The following is a 20,764-nucleotide window of genomic DNA, read 5'->3' as shown; positions in this document are numbered from 1 at the left end:
TGCGTCCCTCAGCGTGGGACGGCCGGGCACGTCCTGCCAGCTCTTCCCATCATCCCCCCGCGGCGGGTGGAGCGTCCGGGGCTCCCACGTGCTTGCTGGCTCCCGGCACCCTGGTTCCGTCTAGCGCCGGTCTTTTCCATAGGCGTCTCGCAAAAGCGCGCCGTGGTTTCGGCCTGTGCGTGGCCTTTTGCTTACGTTTGCATGTCAAAGGGAGTCTGCACCGAGCTTTCACTCTCCGCCCTCTCTCTCCCTTTCCCTCCTTCTCCTCCTCCTCCTCCTCCTCTGCACCCCTCGGCATGTGCTCTCCACTGTCTGCGTGGAGACGCCATCGGCCCCGCTCATCACGCGCGCTCGTGAGCTAGAACTTGGTCTGGAACTTGCCTCGTCAGGGATCGTTGATGCCCCACTCTACCCGCTACAGAGTTAAAGTTGCTTTCAGAGCCATTTTTCATGTACGATTTGGATGTTGGTGCCAAAAAGACTTTCTCTACTCAAGTTAATAAATCATGCGAACTAGAGAAAGAATGAAATCGAAACTAGAGAAGACAAGGGTAGGAATGAATTGTTATCTCGTTAATTCAACGTGTCTACTTCCATCGAGCTGTTTATTCTACGGGATGTTTTTGCATAGTCGATGTCATTTCACAAACAGTTTTGTTCCCTGCTTTCACATGCCATCATAAATCAAAAATATGTTGCAAATGTCAGAACCCTACCAAAGCCACTGTGACTGACTGAGTCACCACCGTAAGCGTCACGTCTCAGTCGCTCAGAAACGCACTGAAGTGAATTAAAGATGACAGCTTTTTGTGGAGAGTGTTTGAGGCATGGACTTCCAAAACGCTTGGTACTTAGAGCATCGTTTTTTTTCTTTTTTTTTTTTTTTTCCGTCTTCTGAGAAAGAACAGCTGTCTAATTCCTACTCCCTGAAAGATTGTTTCCTGCCAGTTTTTTTTTTTCTGGCTATTCCAGGAAAACATCGAATGTTTTCCTTTTGAATTTTTTTCTTGAAGGTTTTGGAAACTTAAATGCCCCTTTACATGTATTTTATATTTGCAGGAGTTAGTGAGTGATCTGCTGTTTACGTTATACGTGGTCAGCTTATCGCCAGCCAGAAAGATGCCCCATCTTTTCACGCATGGCGTGAGAACCTTCCAGTGGCACACCCTGTCCCCTCCGGTCCCTCGTGAGTGCCACGGCTTTACTTCTACATAAGTTATAAACTCCACAGTGCATTCTTAGTTATTCTGCCTCGTTTAAACAGTCGTTTCTATTTAAAAAAAAAAAAAGTAAAATGAAGGGAGTCTGTCGCCCAGGAAGGCGCCATTCCTGCTCTTCACTCCGTCCTGTGGATTCGTTTTTGTCTCGTGTCCTTTTCCTTCGGCATCAACAGCTTCCGTTCCGTGTCCTGTCGTGCAGGTCTGAGAACGTAGCTTTCCGTCGGTGTGTGACGTCTTTATTTGGCCCTCGTTTGTTTGATCTATGCGCGTATGTGTTTATTTACTTATTGTTACCCCACGGGATGCCATGCTATATGTATGTGTAGGTATATGTGTACATATAGGTATATATGAGTACATATATATTTTTTTAATTTTAAATTAAACTTATTGGGGTGACGTTGGTTAAAATACAAGTATACAGTTCAAAAGTACGTCATCTGTATGTTCGACACGCTAAGTCACGTTTTTCTTTTTTAAACAACGGCTTCGTGGAGACACAGGTTGCGCACCACACGATTCACGGCGTGCGCCTCAGAGGTTTCTCGTAGGCCCCGGAGCTGTGGAGCCATCGCCACAGACACCTGTGGCCGCCACACCTCGTTCCTCCTTAGCCTCGCTCCCCACCCCTCCCCGGCAGCCACTCGTCCCCCCACGAACGTTGACTTCCTCCCCCGGACGTCTCCCGAGGGGCCCTTGGTGTCTGACTCTGTGACCTGGCGCGATGTTTCCCAAGCCCATCTAGCTGGCCTCACGCGTCACGGCTCTGTCTTTTATTGCCAAACGAGATCTTTCTGTGTGGCTAGACGATGTTGTATGCATTTCTCAGGGCCATTCGGGTGGTTTCCACTGTTTGGCTCTTCTGAAGAGAGTTGCTGTGACCATTTGTTTACACGTTTTTGTAAAGACGTATGTGTTCAGTGCCTCTTGGGAGGGGATTGTGGGTCACGTGGTAACTCGGGTCGGTTTATTTTCCCACCTGTGGTGCGTTAAGGCCCCGTTCCCTCCACCATTCTCTCCACGTGGCCGTCATGCACAAAGGTCGTTTTGGCTGGACACAGACTTCCAGGTGGGCAGTTTCTTCTTTCCGTGCTCGAGGTGTCGAACGTCGTCATCTCGTATGTGTTGCTTCCAGTGTGAATTCTGTGGTTTTCTGCCTTTGTTCCTATATAGCGTCTTTTCTTTTTCATGGCTGCTTTTAAGATCTTTCTATTTCTGCTTCACATCGATCTGATTACGACGGCGCATGTGTCTCTCTGTGTGTGTATCCTACCTTGAGTTCACTGAGTTTCTTGAGTCTGTGGGTATGTATCACAATTAGGAAAATTTGGGATCATTATTTCTCAAGTATTTGTCCTGGCCCCTCCGACCCACACAGACGTGCTGGGTCATTACGTTGTCACACTTTGTCGATTCTTGCCTGTCCGTTGCTTTACGGTTATTTGCTGAATGTTGTGAAGGACGTTTTTGTGTGTGATATAGAATTCTCTCCTTCCTTGCCAGTGTCTGGATCCTGCTGCCTGCCTTCAGAGAGGACTGAGCTTTGTTTTGTCGGGCAGTGAAGTGACTCGTGGGCCCATTTGGTCCTTTAGAGGCTCTTCGTCCAGCTTCACTAGGTCAGCCACATGGCAGCCTGTCTCAGGGCCGGGCTAGCCGTGCGTCCAGGGCGCGACCCTTTCGGCGTCTCTACTGCACACCCAGGTGTGCGACGGACTCTCTCCCCCATCTTGGCAGAAGCAGGGGAACGTAGCTCCCCCTTGTTCTATCCGTGGGGGTCCCGCCTTCCACACCTGCAGCCTGGTGTCCAGCCAGAGACTCGAGGACACCCCCGCACAGGTTTCTGGGGCTTTCTGTCTGGGTCACTCTGTGTTCTGCTCCCGCACATTCCAGCCACCTCAGTCTCCCTACTTTCTGACACGTCTCCCGAACTCAGTGGGACCAGTGTCCCCGCGTGGTGGGTGCCCCTTCCCGATGCCACCACCCGGAGAGGGCCTTCGGGAGAAAGTCGGAGCAGTCGTGGAGCCGCCTCGTCTCCCGTTGCCCAGAGGCCCACGCTGTGCGCTGCCCCCCGCTCGGTGTCCCTGACAGTCATGTCACACGCTTGTCCAGTTTCCTAGTCGTCTGTGACAAGGTCCTTTTTTTGGTGCGGTGACCAGCTGTTTATGGCACCAACTCCTGGTGCCAGTTAACCCACCGTGACCAGAAGCCAAAGCTGCGTTCATTTCCTGGCACGTTGGCCCAGGCTCTGGGAGTTTCCGCCACCAGGGCACAGGCCTGTGTGTGTGTATCAGTGAGTTCCGTGCGTAGACTACGTTGACAGTTTTCCGTGAAATTTCCTTTTATTCAACGTGCCTTTCGTGGATGAATTTCAGGATCTCCTTCATTGTGATTAAGGCTGATAGTCCGAAGACCGCGGCCTCTTTTACTGCCGTGAACGGGGAGACTGTTCTTTGGAGGAACAGCTTCCCCACGCCAGAGTTTTGACATTGCATACGGCACTCGCCAGAGGTTTGTGGAAGAGGGCGACGTTTTTTTCCAGCTGGCGAACGCCCCTCCTGAACCACGAGCTCCGTGTGACGTCTCAGGTTCGCGGCGGCCCTGCTGCGGGGACACTTCCTCCCGGTGACCGTCCCCTGTCTTCCAGGTGGTCCAGCACGACCCGTGCCGCGGAGGAGCGGGGTACTGGAACAGCCTCTTCCGCTTCAAGCATCTGGCCACGGGGCATTACTTAGCAGCAGAGGTAAGTGGCGGCCCGGGGCGCCTCGCTTTCCAGGCCGATGCACCCCTCCCCCCCGCCCTCCCTCACCTGTCACCGTCGGGCAGTTCGAGGCTCCGGGTCGTGCGCAGTCACCTCGTTTCCTTCCGCTTTTCTGTCGCCTCTGCGTCCTTTCCCTGCGTGCGGACGGGAAAAGGTGACGGCGGTGAACATATTTCAGTACTTCACAGGGATTTCGACCAAGGCGTGGGGAGAACGTGAGCAGCTCACGCCACCCCGGGGACGTGTGGGCAGCACGGCGGCCGCCCCCAACAGTGCCGTGCCGTGTATTTGGAAATTGCTAAGAGGGTAGATGTGTTTTTGTTTTTTAAGTGCTGATCTGGGTTGAGGATAATCTTCCTGTTTCACTCACGCATCCTGCCCCTCCCACGCCTTACCCTCCAACCTGCCTCGAACAGAGGGACCAGGACGCGGCGGTTGTGACACGTGGCATGCAAAGCCGGAAGCATCAAGACAGAGATTTAGGCAACTTTACATAGTGCTCCGGTTCTCAGAGCGGGACTGTCCACAACCAGAGACGCTAACTCCACCTTAAATGTCTGTCAGGGCTCGTGAAGAAAGGCAAGACTCGGTGGTGACCGCAGGAGAAATTTACCTTCGAATTTCTGTATCAAATTAAGGAGCCATCACACTGTGTGATGGGTGTCGAGTTTCACTCCGATCTGCTGGAAGAGGCACGGTGAATATGCGTGGCAGGCTCTAGTCGCACACTGAATGCCACCCTGTCGCCGGGCGCCCCCGGCGAGGCCGTGCAGACTTCCTAGGTGACGTGTGAATGTCAGCGCTGGTCCTGCGGCTGGCCCGGAGGAAGCCTGCGTCGCGGTGTGCCGAACCCCGCGGCGCCTGACGCCTGTAGGGACCGACGATTCTGGAGTATTTTAGAACCAAAGACCAAGACAGTTGACGTTTAGCATGGAGCCCGGGGGCTGAGGGGCCCCGCTAGCCAGCGGAGCGGAGGGCCCACTGGCCTGCCGTGTTCTGGGGCGAATGCGGCTCTTGCTGGAGGCCATAGACTGGTTATTTATCACTAAAAATGAGCAGGATTTTCGACCGCTGGATCCCGGTCTTTCATTTATCTCGGGCTTTTAACTGTCGTTCTGCTGGCGACTCATTGTGTCTCTCTGTCTGCACTTGAGAGCCGTCTCTCGGCGACTGGGAGATCGTCCTCTGTGTGTCATGGTCATGTGACGTGTTGTCAGTGTTGTGGCCTGCTGGTTTCGTGAACAGGGAAGGGACGCGTTCTCAGCTGTCGAGAGATGTCCCCAGGCCGTGACGTCTCCTGCAGGTGGGGCCAAGTCCTTGCGAAAGCGATGTGGATGTTTTAATTTCCTAACGATTCTTTTTCATCAGGTAGACCCTGACTTTGAGGAAGAGTGCCTGGAGTTTCAGCCCCCAGTAAGTATGGACAGGAGCCTTCTTGTCTTCGTCTGGTAGGGTGAGGTCACATGTTCCGGAACCATCTAAGGAACTGCCACCGTAGTCATTGGTTGACAGGGAAGGGGAGCCTGAGGCTCCCTTAAAAGAGGGTGTCGTCCTGGGCTTCCCCCGAGGGCAGTCCCGTTTCCTGTGTCCCGATTGGTTCAAGTGCCTGTCAGTCAAGGTGCTGTTTCTGTGTGCTTAGTCGAGGGGCGTCCACCTCTGAGCTGCAGAAGGTCACAGCATCTCTGCGACTGCTCCCAGGTGGGAGGCGGTGACAGCCCCGCGGAAGTCGGCCTTTTCCAAGTGGCTGTTGACCTCGATCCCCACTCACTCAGGATTTTCAGGGACCGGTGTGTGAGGTGGATAGTGTCACTGAGACTGTGGATTTCACACGGGAGGCGTTTTAATGCCAATCGGACCTTTTTTCCGGAGGCCATATCGCCAATTAGTGCTGACACGGAGGTGCTCGGGGTCCGGGGCCCACAGTCACGGGTCGACAAGCGCGTGGTGTGTCGCGTGGTAGTGGCGGGCGTGAGCGAGGCCGTCCTCCTGTGGGGCGCGTCATTCGGGTGCAGGATTTTTAAAGAATCTAAACAGTTGCTGCTCTGTTGGACCCTGTGTGTCCATGTGGCCGTCTCAGTGGAGGGTATGGTAGATGGCAATGCAGGCATTTCTTTTTTTCCCCTTAAAATTTTGAAAGGATGGGAAGGACTCGGCATTCGTGGAGGGAACCGAGGTGGCATCACGGGGAATGCCTCTGTCTGGGGAGTGAGTTCTGCGTGATGCCGAGCCTCTAGTTGAGTTTGGCTAAGATGGTGGTCGAGCTTTGGAAGAAACGCGGGGGTCCTAGGCGGGGCGCCCCACCGTTAGCTCTTGGCTGGCGGGAGGTGGGGGGGGGGCGCCCCTTCCCTGCCTCTCGAGGGAGCGCCCGAGGGCCCGGTGCTTCCTTTCGCCCTCCCTTCTGGAGCTCACGTCGCACACGTCCTGGAGGGCGGAACACACCCACCCACCCGGCCCACCTGTCCGCCCGCGTGCGAGGCAGACTCTGCACGTTGTCCCTGCGGAGTGTTCACTGCGGTCAGCGTGCGAGGGCTTGGGCGGGCGGGGGCGTCGTTCTTCCTAAGATGCTTCTCTTTAGAGAGAGAGAGAGAGCTGCCGTGGGCGACTCACGTCCATGGTCTCAGCGCCGCCGTCTGAGGACACAGGAAGTGCCCCCTCTGCGGTTAGTTGAAGTCAGCCTGTGCCCTCTTGCAGGGAGCCCTGTGCTCCCTGGAACCACGGGGTCGCCCTCCTGGCCTGTGGTTTGTGAGGAAAAGACCGGGTTCGAGTGTCAGGCCCCCCCGCTTGTGAGCCATGTGACTCCCTCTCTGAGCCTCGGTCCCCTCACCTAGGGAGCGGCAGACATGCTTGTTGTAAAGGACGGGCGGGATCTGCAAACGAGGTGGCCGCAGTGGGCGCGCCCGAGGCGGTGGGTTCCCCTGAGGCGGTAGGCGCCCCCGAAGGCGGCGTCTCTGTGGCTTGCACGAGGTCGCTCGTGCATCGGGGCCGGTGCTGGCACCTCCCCCGGCTCGTCTGGGCCCCAGGGAGCGAGGGCAGGTGTGATGACCCTCGTGTGGCAGGCGAGAAGCAGAGAGGGTCCTGCGGTGTCCCCCGTCTCGGGGCCTCCCGGAGTTCAGTCACCTCCCGGCTTTGTCGCGCCCCCCCTACCGGGGTGGCGGGTGCCCCAGCAGGCTGGGGTGCGGATCTTGACTGCTCTGCCTCGGCTACTCTGGCGGTGGCTTGGGTGGTGGCCTTGTGTGGAGGAGGGGTCCGTGGGCGGCCGTCCCCGCGGCCCGGGGCCAGCAGTGTGGCTCCCCGCTCTCGGGCAGTGTCGGGAGGCCCGGCCCCGCCACGCAGCCTCGGCGTGGCCCCAGTGTGGGTCCGGGACGGGAAGCCTTGTTCTGCTCCGCTCTGTCCCCTGACGTCCAGACGCTGGCTTCGGCGCCCGTGGGTGTCGCCCGGGGCCTCCCTCAGCCTCGCGGTGCTCGTCCATCTGCACTCGGGGCCTGGAGCCACGGGCTCGATGCCAGGGGCAGCTCTGTGTGACGGCCTTTCACACACGTGTGTCCCCCCACCCCCCACTAGTGGCAAATGCCGGCTGCACGCCGCCGGGCAGTGAGGGCGCCGTCTCAGCCCCGGCCCCAGACACAGGGGGCTCCGTGCGGTTTGTACTCTGCTGCGGACGTTGGGCAGGTCCCTGATGCGTAACCGCCAGCCGTAGCCGAGCCCCTGTCGCCAGCCGGAACCGGGCGGGGTTTGCGCGGGGCGCGGTGTGCCAGACACTGACAGGTCGCAGCAGTCGGAGGACTTGTGTCCCCTGTCCTGCCCCCGAACCGAGCTCGTGGGGGTGTTCGGGATGCCCAGGTGACTCTTCAGTGGACAGACAAGTGCGGCTCTGTCTGTGGGGAGCACACGGCGTGAGGGGCGGGGCCTGAAGAGGGAGGACACAGGTTTGGGGTAAAAAAGAAGCATTTTCTTTTTTTTTTAATGGACAAGTCAGGGCTGCGCATGAGCTAATAAACACAACTGTGGCCCGCGGCTCACACTCAGGCCCCGGAGCTAAAGCCCCGCGCTCTCTCCTTCGCCTGGGAGGGTTCGTTTCCTTTCCCCATCCCCCACGTGGAAAGGGGGCACAGGGAGCGAGGTTTCCCAGGAGAGGCAGGTGGGTGCTCTCACCTGCAGGGGTGTCAGGCGTTCAGCCCGCACAGCCGCGGTCCCCGGGCACCCGCTGACACCTTCCCGGCCCCCGGCTCCGGCACCCGGCCGTGGGGCGGTTCCTGGGGGAGGCGCTCGTCGTGACCGTGGACGGTGGCCGGGGACGGTGGCCTTCGCTGAAGATGTCCTCCCGTCGCAGCCGCGCTCTGCCGCAGCGGGAGGGGCCTGCGCCCCGCGTCGCCCTCGCTGTCATCCTCCCCGACTTACCGCGAACGTCTTCTTCCAGGGCCGGTGCGGCTTCCCGGCTGTGTTTCTGGCCACATTGGGGTCACGGCTCACGCACGCGTGCGTCCAGCTTTCTTCGTTTTGCGTTTTTCTCCGGGGAAGGGGCCGCGTCATGCGACCGTCAGGCGGGTTCCTGTAGCCGAAGCCGCGGGGGCACTTCCTCCACGTGCTTCTCCCCCAGCGGCTGCCGTTGGACGTGGCTCTGCGGGGTCCTTTGTCGTCAAGCACGTCCTCCCGTGGACATCGATTATTGTGACCCCATCGTTTCAACACCTTTTACTGCCACACAAGAAGGCAGAGTGGTGACACTCTCGGCGTGGATGGGCGACGAGCCCCTCGTGCGCCTGCCCTGCAGCCGCGGGGCCCCTCCTGCCGGCCGCCGTCGTCACAGGGTCCCCCCCCCTTCTGTGGGCTGCGCAGCGGGGGCGGGGAGCGGAGCGCCCGGCACGCGGCGTCCCTGACAGCCGGCTTTTCCTCCTCAGGCGGACCCCGACCAGGACGCCTCTCGGGGCAGGCTGCGGAACGCCCAGGAGAAGATGCTGTACTCCCTGGTCTCCGTGCCCGAGGGCAGCGACATCTCTTCCATCTTCGAGCTCGACCCCACCACTCTGCGCGGAGGCGACAGCCTTGTGCCGAGGTAGGATTCCAGCGCGGTCCTCCCCGGCATACGTGGCCCGGCTGTGCAGCGGGCGGTCCAGATGGTCACTGCCTCTCCCCACGTTTGTATACAGGGTTTGGTGAGAGGGTTTGTTCTGGCTGCCGTTGGAATGGCGTCTGTTTTTTTGTTTGTTTGTTTTCGGCTCATCTATTGCAAATTCTCAGTGGTTGGGTGGGAACTGCTGTATGTAGATAAACAAGCCCAACCTGAAGCTCAAGCAACTTAGTACTTCCAGCTTTTTCTTTACTCCCTCGTTCCCAAAGCTGAGAGAGCTCCTGGTCAATCGAATAAACAATTAAAAAGAAATTTTAGAAAACGGAATACTTGAAATCCACTGAGGGCAAAGTAAATTTCCTTTGAAGTATCGAGAAGTCAGACCGGCCTTCTTCGGCTGTCGTTTTAAATTTGACTCTTTCTTTTGCTGAGAGCGCGTCTGGGTTGCGGGGAACGCGGAGTAAACACGGGATGGAAGCGCAGGTGTGCCCACAGAGTCGGCGGCGATGCCGCTAATCCTGGCGGACGCTTACTGAGTGCTGACCGCATGCCGTGCGCAGCGCCAGGTGCTCTCCTCGTGCTCTGCAATTTCATCGTCACACACGCCTCCGTGACATGGCTGCTCTTACCGGCCCCTCTTGGAGAGAAACTGAGGCCCAGAGAGTTTAAGCAGCTTCTCACAAGCCAGCCAGTCCCGTCCCAGAGTCCCAGGTTTCAGAGGTTTAAGCCAGAGAGGTCGCCTGGGCCTTTCTGAGCCTTCGCGCCTCGGCGAGGTCCGCTCTCGCTGGCTTCTGTGGGCTTCCCGAAGGCCCCGTCTCTGAGTATCGCTCTGTGTTTTCATCCTTCACGTCTGTGATCGCCGCGTACCTGCTCGGCCCGAGCCGGCTGTGACACTCATGACGGCGGGGAGTCGTGCCATGCAGGAAGGCCTTCCCTGAACTGCCCGCGGCTCGTTACACTCCGCCGGGTTGGAATCCCCCTGGGGACCTGGGGGAAGCGTGAGAGGGGCTTCGCATACACCAGGTTCACCCTGGTTCGGGTCGCCTTTTTCAGTGGCAGACTCACTGAGATGTAACGTACATCCCATCTCCTGCGCACACTCAAAGTGTTTAATTCAGCGTTTTTTTAGTAGATTAGCAGAGCTGAGCAGCCGTGATCACAGCCGATTCCAGAACCGTTTCATCCCCTCCCCCCGCAGAAGGCGGCCGTGGCCGTCGCTGTCACGCGCCCCTGTCTACTGTCTGTCCATCGGCCGTTTCATGCACACGGCCTCAAGCGTGGTCCGTTGTGACTGGCTTCCTCCACTTCTTTTTTTTGTTTTGTTTTTAAGACTCACCCATAATGTAACATGTATTAGTATTTCATTTTGTTTTACTGCCATTATGCGGAACATTATTTGTCCGCTTGCTAGTTGGCGGCGGTTGGGGTCTTAGCCGCTTTGGGCCGTGGCGAGCAGCGCTGCTGTGAACATTCGTAGGTGCATTTTTGTGCAGAACAATCTTTTATTTCTCTTCGGTCTGCACCTAGGAGTGGAATTATTCACTGGGTCGTGTGTAACTCTCTCCGTTTGGTGTTTTAAGGATCTCCCAGACTGCTCTGCGGCGTGCCCACCAGCTGTGTGGGAGGGTTCCCGCTCCTCCACATTCCCTCCCGCGCTTGTGATCGCTTTTGTCTCCTTTTGTTTCCTTTTGAGCCATCCCAAGAAAGGCGAGGTGATACCTCACTGTGGTGTCAGTTGGCATTTCTCCGGTGGCTAATGAGTGCCCGTTGGCCATTCGTATGTCATCTTTGGAGAGATGTTTTATTCAGATCTTTTCCCTCCTTTTTTTTTTTTGCCCAATTAAAAAAATCAATTATTTGTCTTTTTGTTAGTGACTTCGAAGCGTTCTTTGTTCTGGGTGCAAATGCATTCTTCCACTTCGTGGATGACCTTTTCACTTTCTTCACGCTGCCTCTTGAAGCACAAGTTTTTAATTCCGTCAAAGTCCAGTTTATTTTTCCTTTGATCACTTATGCTTTTGGTTTCTTTCTTAAGTAACCCGTTGCCTAATGCAAGGCCACAAAGCTGCGTTCTTCTCAGCGTTTTATAGTTCTGCTTTTTACACTTAAAGTCTGTGATCCATCTTGAGACCGTTTTTGAATAAGGTTCGTAGTAGGGTGGTTTGCCTTTTCAAAGCTTCCTTTTTCGGTGACTGTCTGCTTGTTGCCTAGTCAGGTACAGGTCGGTAGAACCCAACTGCATTTCAGCTTGAATAATTTCCCACGTGTCGTGCCGTCTATTCTGGAAGTTACTGAATGAGTTTTTTAGGTTTCTAGAAGACAAGGGAGTGAAATTTATGTTACGGGCTAAATGTTCTAGTTTGCAAGAGATGCTAAACAGGGCCGTGTGATTTGAAATGTTGTTGCATCAGAAGGTGCTTCACGGCCTTCCCTTGGCAAAGAAGAGTCAGGTGCTAGTTGGCCATGTTCCCTGCGGGCGGGGATCCCCATCGTCCTGGGCGGAGGGGACGTTTCGGCTCTGGGTCGTCTGGCCAGGTGGCTCTGGCTGGTGGTTAGAGACCCCTGCTCCCACGTCCCCTCCGTTCATTACGTTTTCTTTGTTGAAAACCTGCCTTGGTGGACAGCTGTCCACGGGAGACCGATTCTGACCTCGTCAGAAGGGGAAGCCTGGTGTTCTCCGTGGGAAAAGTGTGTGGCGTCGTCACGTGGGGTGTGCACTGCCAGCTCTCATCTTGGGCTTGGTTTTGGCTTTTTAAATCTTTGTCCATTCTTGCCCTGGACCACCGACCTCAGAGCTAAACATGAGCTGGACCTCTTACTCATCGATCCTGCGGAGTCATAAAAAACAAAACAAAACAAAAGCCCTAGGACAGTAGTGCATTCATTTTCCTCCATCCTAAAGTTGTGTTAAGTTTTGCTTGTTAGAAGATCAGAAAGCCTGGGAGTAGATATATGAACATCCCAGCAAAGGAATTTTTGTGATAGTCGCTGGTTAAAATTTTCCTTCCAAGCCAAAGTGAAAGGGATAATGGTAAACCCCCGACATGCTAAATGAGATAATAAGATTGCAGCATTTGTTAATTAGGTGAGTTAATTGGACATCGAGAGAGCATCCAGCTTCGTGGCTTTTTTGTAACTGGGCCAGTAGCATGGCTTTGGGGCTGGCATTGGGAGTGGGGCTTCAGGTGGGTTGGACAGACCAGCCTCCGTGCCTTAGGTGCCATTTGACATGGGATGCCAGAGGACGCAGTCATCCGATTAAAAACTGAGCTCCGTGCTGTGGTTATCCTTTGAAAATACGAAAGCGAGCCACGTCACTCAGAAAAGATGGCAACTCTGTCAGATTTCTTGTTCGTGGCGTTTAATATATATCCATGCTAGTCGAAAGCCAAGGTCGCTGCCGTCGCTGTTGCTGGTACCGTGCGGGACGGTGAAGGAAGGGAGCAGGCAGAGGTGCCCGGTGTGACGCCATCGTCCTCAGCCCCTCCCATGCGGACGGCGTCCCCGCTCTCCTCTCGGCCCCGTCCCACCCATGTTTAAAGTTCCAGCCCAAGCTTTCTGTATTAAAAATCCTCCCCGGCCCTCTGAAGCCTCCTCGACTCATTCTTCTAGCAGGCCTCTGTCCTTCGCTTGCCCGTCCCCCAGCTTGATGCTTTTTAATGTGCCTTTTCCGTTAGCCACTATCGCTTGCTGTTCCTCCACCTTGTCTCACTAACGGGATGGAAGATCCTCACACACAGGAATTGTGCCTGTTACTTCTACTGTTTCTTTAAAAGGAATGCAAAATAGAAAAAAAAAAAAACATTGTATCATGATCTACAGTCACTGTAAAAAGAAACAACAAAAATGTTTTAAAACATCATGAGGAACAAAGAAGCAAGTAAAAAAAAAACACATTAAAGACAACCATTCAGAGGTAACTACTGTTAATGTTTTGGTTTGTGTAGTTTGAGACAAGGGTCTCTAGGCACACAGATAACCTGCATATAATTTATTGTGAATCGGATCCTAAGCCATTTTTATTTTTTTTCACTGAGCAATATGTTCTGTACATATTTCCAAGTAAAATAAATGTCAGTTGTGATCGTTTTAAATCACTGTGTAGTATTCTATTGTATATGCTGTCATTAGTCCATTATTGAGACATTGGATTGTGTATAACATTTTGCTATTGTTAGCGCTTTGTCGAACACCTTCAAGTCTCTGTTTACACCTGTGCTGTCATCTCTTAAAGGAAGAATCTAAAAGTGGGATTGCTAAATGAAAAGATAAGTACATTTCGCCTGTGACACAAAGTGCCAGACTCTCTTCCAGAGTCTCAGCTACTACGAGTCTGGAAGAAAAACGTGTCCCTAAGTCCTGGCCGATCCTGGGTTGTAGCCATCTCTAAGATCCTTGGAATGGGAAACAATAAAATCTTACATCGTTTTAATTGGTATAAATTGTGTGCTAAGGAGATTGTGTGTGTGTGTGTGTATCCAAGTTTATTGGCCATTTGTATTGCTTTGTTAAATTACTGGTTTGTGTCTTTGTCTCATTTTCATTTCCAATGTTCATGTTTTGATGATTTTAAAGATTTCTTTATATTTGCGGTTTAATAACCCTTTTCTGCTATGTGCTACCCTTTCATTTTCTCAGGTTGTCATTTTTCTTTCAACTTCGTATTATTTACACACAAACACATTCAGTCAGTACTTCCTGTTACTCTGTCTCATGCTCCATTCGTTCTGAGATATTCATTCACGGGAGATAATCTCATTGGAAACGCAGCGTATCGCGGTCATCTTAGCGTCCTTGAGCATGCTTTGCTGTTGTAAATAAGTCCCTGTGTCTGGGACCAGAGCCGTCTGTGCTCCGGTTTCTACCTCCCAGTGTACGTAGAACACCATTCGGATTCCCTCTTTACTGTGATAGAATATATTCTAGGTAAGCGGTGACAGAAAATCTAAACATTCCTGTCCCCGAATCCTTTTTTTTTTCTAGAAACTCGTATGTCCGGCTTAGACATCTGTGTACTAACACCTGGGTTCACAGCACAAACATCCCCATCGACAAGGAGGAAGAAAAACCCGTGATGCTGAAAGTGAGTCGCTAGCTCCCCCGCCCCACCCCGGCCGCCTGCTCCCGATGAAAGGTCGCCTTGGAGGACAGAGGGGGAGGTGTGCAGCTGGGGGGTTCTGTCTCTTCAGCCAGAGCGAGGTCACGGACGAGCTTCGATGCAATGAAAGACTTCTCTCCCAGACACCCAGCTGCAGCGAGTCCAGGGCTTGAGAAATGGCCAGAACTTTTTCATTTTCTTCCGTGGCTTCTGCCCTGAAGGTTGAGCAGCCCCCTGGGTCCCCGGTCTCTCCGAAGCATGGTTTTGGCGGGGGGCGGGGCGCGTTTGCTCGGGCCTTAAGGTACATCGGATGCTAGTGTATTTCCCCCAATCGTCATTGTGTCTCTTTTCCTCGATGTACTTAAATAGACACTTTTATTTCTCAGAAGTTGTCCCAGCCCCTTTAGTTTCCCTCCCTGAATCTCACCCCTCTTTCCCCAGGATCACAGAGCATAAATACACAGACGGAGGGGTTTTCTTTTCAAAAACTGGAATGATGCTCTCACATAATTTTTCTGGTCATGGGGGAAATTATTAGAAATTTTTTTCTGCTTTTGTGAACATTTTCAGATCTATAGAAAAGCTGAAAGAATGGTCCAGTGTCTGCCATCACGATGCTGTCACCTGGAGTCAGTCACCATTTTGCATATCTGCTTGTCCCGTGTATTTATGAATGTGTATCGAATTATAAGAGGCTTAAGTACTTCTTGAAACAAATGAAGCTATAAATTTTAATAGTGCGCGATTTCCTGCCTCGCTGTTCCCACAATACTAGTTCCAGAGGTCACAGCTGTTAATGATTTGGGGTCCTTTCTTCCAGATGTTTCCCTACGCCCAGTTGGTTTTCGCTGTGAGATAGCTCCAAGCTTTTTGGACTTCCCGATGTTTTGTAAATATAGTGTCCGGTGCCCTGCCTCTCAGTCCCAGAGGCCGTCCCACAAAGGCTGCCTTGCATTTCAGATCGGCACCTCGCCCGTGAAGGAGGACAAGGAGGCGTTTGCCATCGTCCCAGTCTCCCCTGCGGAGGTTCGGGACCTGGACTTTGCCAATGACGCCAGCAAGGTGCTGGGCTCCATCGCCGGGAAGCTGGAGAAAGGCACCATCACCCAGAACGAAAGGAGGTGAGGCTTCGCCCGCGGGCTCCCCGCGCCCTCACGGGAGGGGCAGCACGCAGCAGCCGACGGGAGAGGGGCCGGCCTCGGCGCTCACGGATGCACAGACTGGTGGCTTTCAGGGAGCAGTTGCCTTTGCGTCCCCCTCTTTGAAAGCTTCTGACGTCGTAAGGACCTTTTTCTCCTTCTCAGTCTCCAGCTTGGCCCCTGGAGCTGCCTTACTAGATGCCAGGGGCAGAGATACCTCAGATAAAATCTGATGGCTGCTATCGTGTGAAGGCGATTGTTCTTTTGTGGACGATGATGTGTGGTTGGCGTTTCTCTCTGTTTGGTCACGGGCCTCGGCTGTCAGCGCGGGGGACGTTGTGGGGAGTGGCCGGCTCGTTCCTCTTGTCACCGGGCCCGGGGCTTCCTCGCAGGGGCTTCCCGCGCTGAGCGCCGTCATCTCTGTCGGCTTCTGTCCCCCTAAGGTCGGTCACCAAGCTGCTGGAAGACTTGGTTTACTTCGTCACGGGTGGCACCAACTCTGGGCAGGACGTCCTTGAGGTGGTCTTCTCCAAGCCCAACAGGGAGCGGCAGAAGCTGATGCGCGAGCAGAACATCCTCAAGCAGGTGGGTGAGGCGGGCCGGGCCGGGCCGGGCCGGCTCGGTGAGCGCAGGGCAGGCGCTGCCCTCGGACGCCTCGCGCGGCCGCCGCCTTTCACAAACCCGACTTCGTTCCTCAGAGCGGTTTTCTATCCTTACAGCGTTAGTGAGTGGGAAGCACCGAGGTCGCGTGTGCCCCGAGCCCCAGCCCGGACCAACACAGCCTCCCCCGTTACCAGGGCCCCCCTCCACCCCCCACCAGACAGCGCGTTGGCCACGGCTCGTGAGCCTGCACAGACACGTCCATCAGCGTCCCCCACAGGCCGGAGTGGCCTCAGGGCTCGCGCTGGCTGTTGCACGTTCTGTGGCTTTGGACAAATGCACGTGACACGTGCCACCGTCGGCGTCACGCAGAGCAGGTTCGCTGCTCTGAGACCCTCCCCCGCCTCCTGGCAGCCACACAGCCTCCCGTCGTGGGAGGCACGCAGCGTGGGGACCTCCCAGGCCGGCCTCTCACTCAGCGAAGTTCCCGCCGGCTTCCTCCGTGTCTGTGGGGCTCGGGAGCTCAGGACAGTCTAACACACACTGGTTGAGAATTTACCCGTGAGGAGCTCCGAGAAATGTTCAGTAAATAACCTTTTACTTTCCTCAAAAATAATGTTCAAGCACCCTTGTCCTTCGGGTTATTTCACGTGTCTGGGGGATTCGGGTAGGAGAAACTCGGGCCGCAAGGCTCTCATAGGGACGTGTTGGTGCTGGGTCCGACCTCCCTAGCAGGATGGGGCCGAGAGGCTGGAGGAGGCGGCCAGCAATTCCAGAACTGGAGAGTTCGTGAAGGGAACTTAGCAGGGCGGGGGCCTGACGTGTCCAGCCTCCGGGAGTGCTGGTGGCTCGTGGCCCCGAGGCACGGGCTTGTTAGGCGCCGTGTGTTCCCAGACGGTAACAGCTCAGTGGGCCTCTGCACCTGTGTGAGAACATTGCTTTTGTGAGATACGGAGCCACCCTCCCCGAGCGAACTGGTGGTCCCTGAGAGCAGCTCACTTCTCAAGATGGCGTCAGTCACGCCAAGCACGAGAAGCCATTTTGCCCAACGCTATGAATCGCAGCATCTTACCGTGAAGGAGTAATGGCTTGCAGGGGATACAGAGGTGGTATTATCTGGTGTAAACTTGAGGAAATTGTCAGATTTGAGGGAGGAAGGTGACAAATCCAGGGTAGGTGAGGTGCATGCTAACACACACCACATAATCCCGTAAAGCGATTGGCGACAGGGCTGTGAGCTGGGCCGGAAACTCCCAGCCATGGAAGTCCTAAATGTAGGGCGTAGTTCAGTCCCCCTGTTCTCCACTGGAACTCGAGATCTGAGAAGCCTTTTCCGTCAGCCCACGACAGACAGACCTTGCAAGCACGCCGCCCTGCGTCACCAAGGGTTTCCAGTGCAAGCGCAGACGGCGTCCGGCTGTGGCTCGGGGCTGTGCTCGTTTCCGCAGCCCCAGCTCCTCGAGGGGCCGGGGCTGGGTCTGAGTCAGCGGCAGAGCCCGGCCGAGCGCTGCACTCATGCTGCTGACGGGCATCATCTGCTTTCATCCGTGCCCTGCGAGAGTGGTGACATCCTTCCGTTTACTGCAGAGAAAACCTTAGGCCACCTTGACGCTGGTCCAGGGCGCCAGGAAGCGCAAGGCCGAGCGCGGTCAGCCCAGACCCCCCAACCCCCGAGCCCGCTCTTCCCAGCACCTGGACCCGGCTGGGCCCAGGGGGCCTGGACTCGGAGGAGCCCGTCCCGTGGGCTGAGCGGACGCGGTGCCCAGGGTCCCGATGAGCACGGACAGGCAGGCTTTCCCGTGAGGCCCAGCCAGCCCTGACCTCACGTTACTTCCGGACGAAGCGCCGTTAGCCCCGAAACCCTCGGCGCTGACGGCCTCTGCTCTCACCCTCCACACGCAGATCTTCAAGCTGCTGCAGGCGCCGTTCACGGACTGCGGGGACGGCCCGATGCTGCGGCTGGAGGAGCTGGGGGACCAGCGGCACGCGCCCTTCAGACACATCTGCCGCCTGTGCTACCGCGTGCTGCGGCACTCGCAGCAGGACTACAGGAAGAACCAGGTGGGGCCCGGGGCCGCGGGGCGTTCACGCGCTTTCCTCGCGGGCCTTAGTGCCGCGTGTCTGCTTACGTGACGGCTGGAGCGTAGTTCACGGTTCAGGTTGCTCTTACCAAAGAAACGTCGTTCGGAGCGCGGGAAGGTGTCTCAGGGTCCCCGGGGAGGGTACGCGAGCGTCCCTTTCTGCAGCACCTTGCGACCAGCGACCTTTTTCTGATGCTGGTGTTACATTCGTGGTGTTTTTTAATGGCGTGTTCCCTGAAGGCTGAGGGACCTGATTCTGTGTGTGTGTGTGTGTGTGTGTGTGTGTGTGTGTGTGTGAGAGAGAGAGAGAGAGAAGATAGGGCGGAATCTGTTCCTCCTGCCTCTTGAGTTTTCTCCGTCTCTGCTGGTAATGTCTCTTTATTTTGGTTCTGGCTCGTGTTTCCTGACATTCTGAGTCGTTATCTATATCACGACTATACACACGCACGCGTGCACACACACACACAGTGGCTGCCTGAAACCACAGATAATACCGAACTCTGTATGTGTGCCTACGACAAGGTTTATACATTAGGCACAGTCAGAGACTGAGAAGAGTAATACTGAGCGGAACAATGGTAACAGCATGTTGTAATAAAACTCACGTGACCGTGGCATCTCTCTCATACCCGAGAAGGCCACCCAAGTGACTCGCGGGCAGGTGGACACTCTGGACAAAGGCAGGATGGGGTGGGGTGGCGTGAGATCTTATCTGGCTACGCAGAACCACACGCAGCCCAAAACTTACGGACTGTTCATTTCTGGGAATTTCCATGGAATACCTTGGGCCGCAGCTGACTATGGGAGGCTGCGGCTGCGGAAGGCGAGGCCGGGGGACGGGGCGGCCGTTCCACAGCTGCCCGCACGGCGTCGACTGTAGCTTTGACCCCGGCCCCCGCCCGGTGCCGCGGAAGGCTTTCGTCCTCACGCCGTCGACGCCTTTCAGTCTAAGCTCTTCCCCGTTGTCGGCGTTGTGTTTGGTTGTCACACAGATGGTGTCGATCGTGAGCAGAGCTCCGAGGTATCAGATGTAAGCTCGCCAGCCAGCGTTTCTGAGCCTGCAACGCTGCCATTGGTGCTGTTTAAACGCGAGGCGGCACGTGGGCGGCGGGGCCGCCGCATCCTCCCCGGGCGTGGGCCTGCTCGGCGTCCCCCTACGTGCGCTGACCCCCACCCAGGCAGGGCCAGAGAGGGTCTGTGTTCTCTCCTTCCAAGGACAGCTCAGCTGCCATGTGCTCTAGAAGGTTTTGCTTGTATGTGAGGAGACTGACGTGTCCTTGCTCCCTTGGCCGTTTGCAGACCCTGTGCCGGATGGCAGGCAGCAGCCCATGCCCGGAGGCTAACCAAGCCCCACAGCCTCGTCCCCGTCACGTGTGGGCCGAGAAGTGGCTCTGTCCACCTTGTTCGTCCAGAGAGATTCCAAGATTTTGGAATTTTTAAAAACGGCCACTTGAACTTTGAGCTAGCAGGTTATTTTGGTCCAGGAACGACCTTTGCCTACAAACTAGTGTTTGTCAGAGGCTGCCTTGAGCTCTAGTGTTTCTGTAGAATGTGACGTCTCAGCCCCAAAGAGAGAAGCCAGAGACGTCGTCATGCATCCAGTGAGCACAATGGACCGGCTTGCGTGTCCTGACTTCCGTTACCCATCAGCTTTAAAAATGGGCTCCTACTCCAGATAGAAGGAAACGCGGTTGCGTCGTTCTGAAAACCCATGTTTTATCAGCCGCACAGAGCAGTGAGGCACAGTCAGACCCTCCTGAATGGGGAACGACACCAGAGCCAAAAACGCCTTCTGACCTTTTCGACAAATAAGTCACCACACTAAAATTTATCCCACGCGCATAACGAAGGGGCCATCTGCGCACACGGGACATTTTGCTGCGTCACGTCTGCGGCAGGCTGAGTGAAGCCGAGGGGTGCACAGCCCTGGTCTGGGAGGGTTGTGGGGAGCTGTCCAGTGCCGTCCGTCAGGACAGGGCGTCCGCCCGCCCCCGGGCATGCCGCCACTTCTCCTTGTTTCCAGCGAACCGTGCCGCCCGCGGCCCCCCAGCTGACCCCTCTCTCTCTCGCCCTTGAAGGAGTACATCGCCAAGCAGTTCGGCTTCATGCAGAAGCAGATCGGCTACGACGTGCTGGCCGAGGACACCATCACCGCCCTGCTGCACAACAACCGGAAGCTGCTGGAGAAGCACATCACCGCGGCCGAGATCGACACCTTCGTCAGCCTGGTGCGGAAGAACAGGGAGCCCAGGTGAGGCCGGGCCGCTCAGGTGACCCTGCATTCGTGGGGCGTGGCGCTGAGCCTCATGCTTTTCCTTGAGGGCCTCCGTTTGGGGCCAATGTGCTTGACCGGGCAGTGGTAACATGGTCTCTGATGAGTGGTGGGGAGAAGGACCTTGATACAGGGGGGTGAGGCCTAGGGCAGATCCCAGCTCTGATGTCCGCCAGCTGGCTCACCTTGGCTTTCCCTCTGAGCTCGAATTTCCTCATCTGCGAAATAGGTCGACGTGAAGATCAGATGAGGACCATGGCTGTTGGCGCCCCGCTTGCTTTTCACACCCCCAACTTTCAGTTAGAACGCCCTCCCAGGCGTCATCAGCGAAGAGTCTTCTGCACACCTGGTTGTCACTTGCGAGTTTTTATTTCACATCGTGATAGACAGAATCCCCCCATTTCTGTTACGTTCACACAGATCTCCCCCGTCCCACTGTCTTCCCTCCCCCTGCCCCTTAAGATCCACTCCATTCACATAAAGTGTGAAGTTGTCTACAGCGTGGGTGTCATGCTCAGCCACGCCAGT

At 55.6% G+C, this 20,764-nt stretch overlaps 1 protein-coding gene across 11 annotated transcripts in view; it reads left to right on the top strand.

Annotated features, from left to right (window-relative positions):
* ITPR1 (inositol 1,4,5-trisphosphate receptor type 1) overlaps positions 1-20,764 on the top strand; it is a 260,469-nt gene that overhangs the window by 104,721 nt on the left and 134,984 nt on the right. For 8 of the 11 annotated variants that reach the window (XM_016133136.2, XM_016133134.2, XM_016133133.2 and 5 more), the window contains 8 exons: positions 3,865-3,960; positions 5,347-5,391; positions 8,877-9,031; positions 14,030-14,129; positions 15,105-15,265; positions 15,727-15,868; positions 17,786-17,944; positions 20,043-20,215. In XM_016133136.2, the coding sequence (XP_015988622.2) occupies positions 3,865-3,960; positions 5,347-5,391; positions 8,877-9,031; positions 14,030-14,129; positions 15,105-15,265; positions 15,727-15,868; positions 17,786-17,944; positions 20,043-20,215 (1,031 nt within the window). The remainder of the gene's footprint in view (positions 1-3,864; positions 3,961-5,346; positions 5,392-8,876; positions 9,032-14,029; positions 14,130-15,104; positions 15,266-15,726; positions 15,869-17,785; positions 17,945-20,042; positions 20,216-20,764) is intronic. The other 3 variants (XM_016133138.2, XM_016133137.2, XM_016133135.2) reach the window with 1 other exon arrangement.

Source organism: Rousettus aegyptiacus, unplaced genomic scaffold (genome assembly GCF_014176215.1).
Source record: "Rousettus aegyptiacus isolate mRouAeg1 unplaced genomic scaffold, mRouAeg1.p scaffold_m13_p_4, whole genome shotgun sequence".
In the NCBI taxonomy this organism is placed as follows: Eukaryota; Metazoa; Chordata; class Mammalia; order Chiroptera; family Pteropodidae; genus Rousettus; species Rousettus aegyptiacus.
Note: the sequence above shows the minus strand (reverse complement) of the source record. Positions and strands in the feature narration are given on the sequence as shown.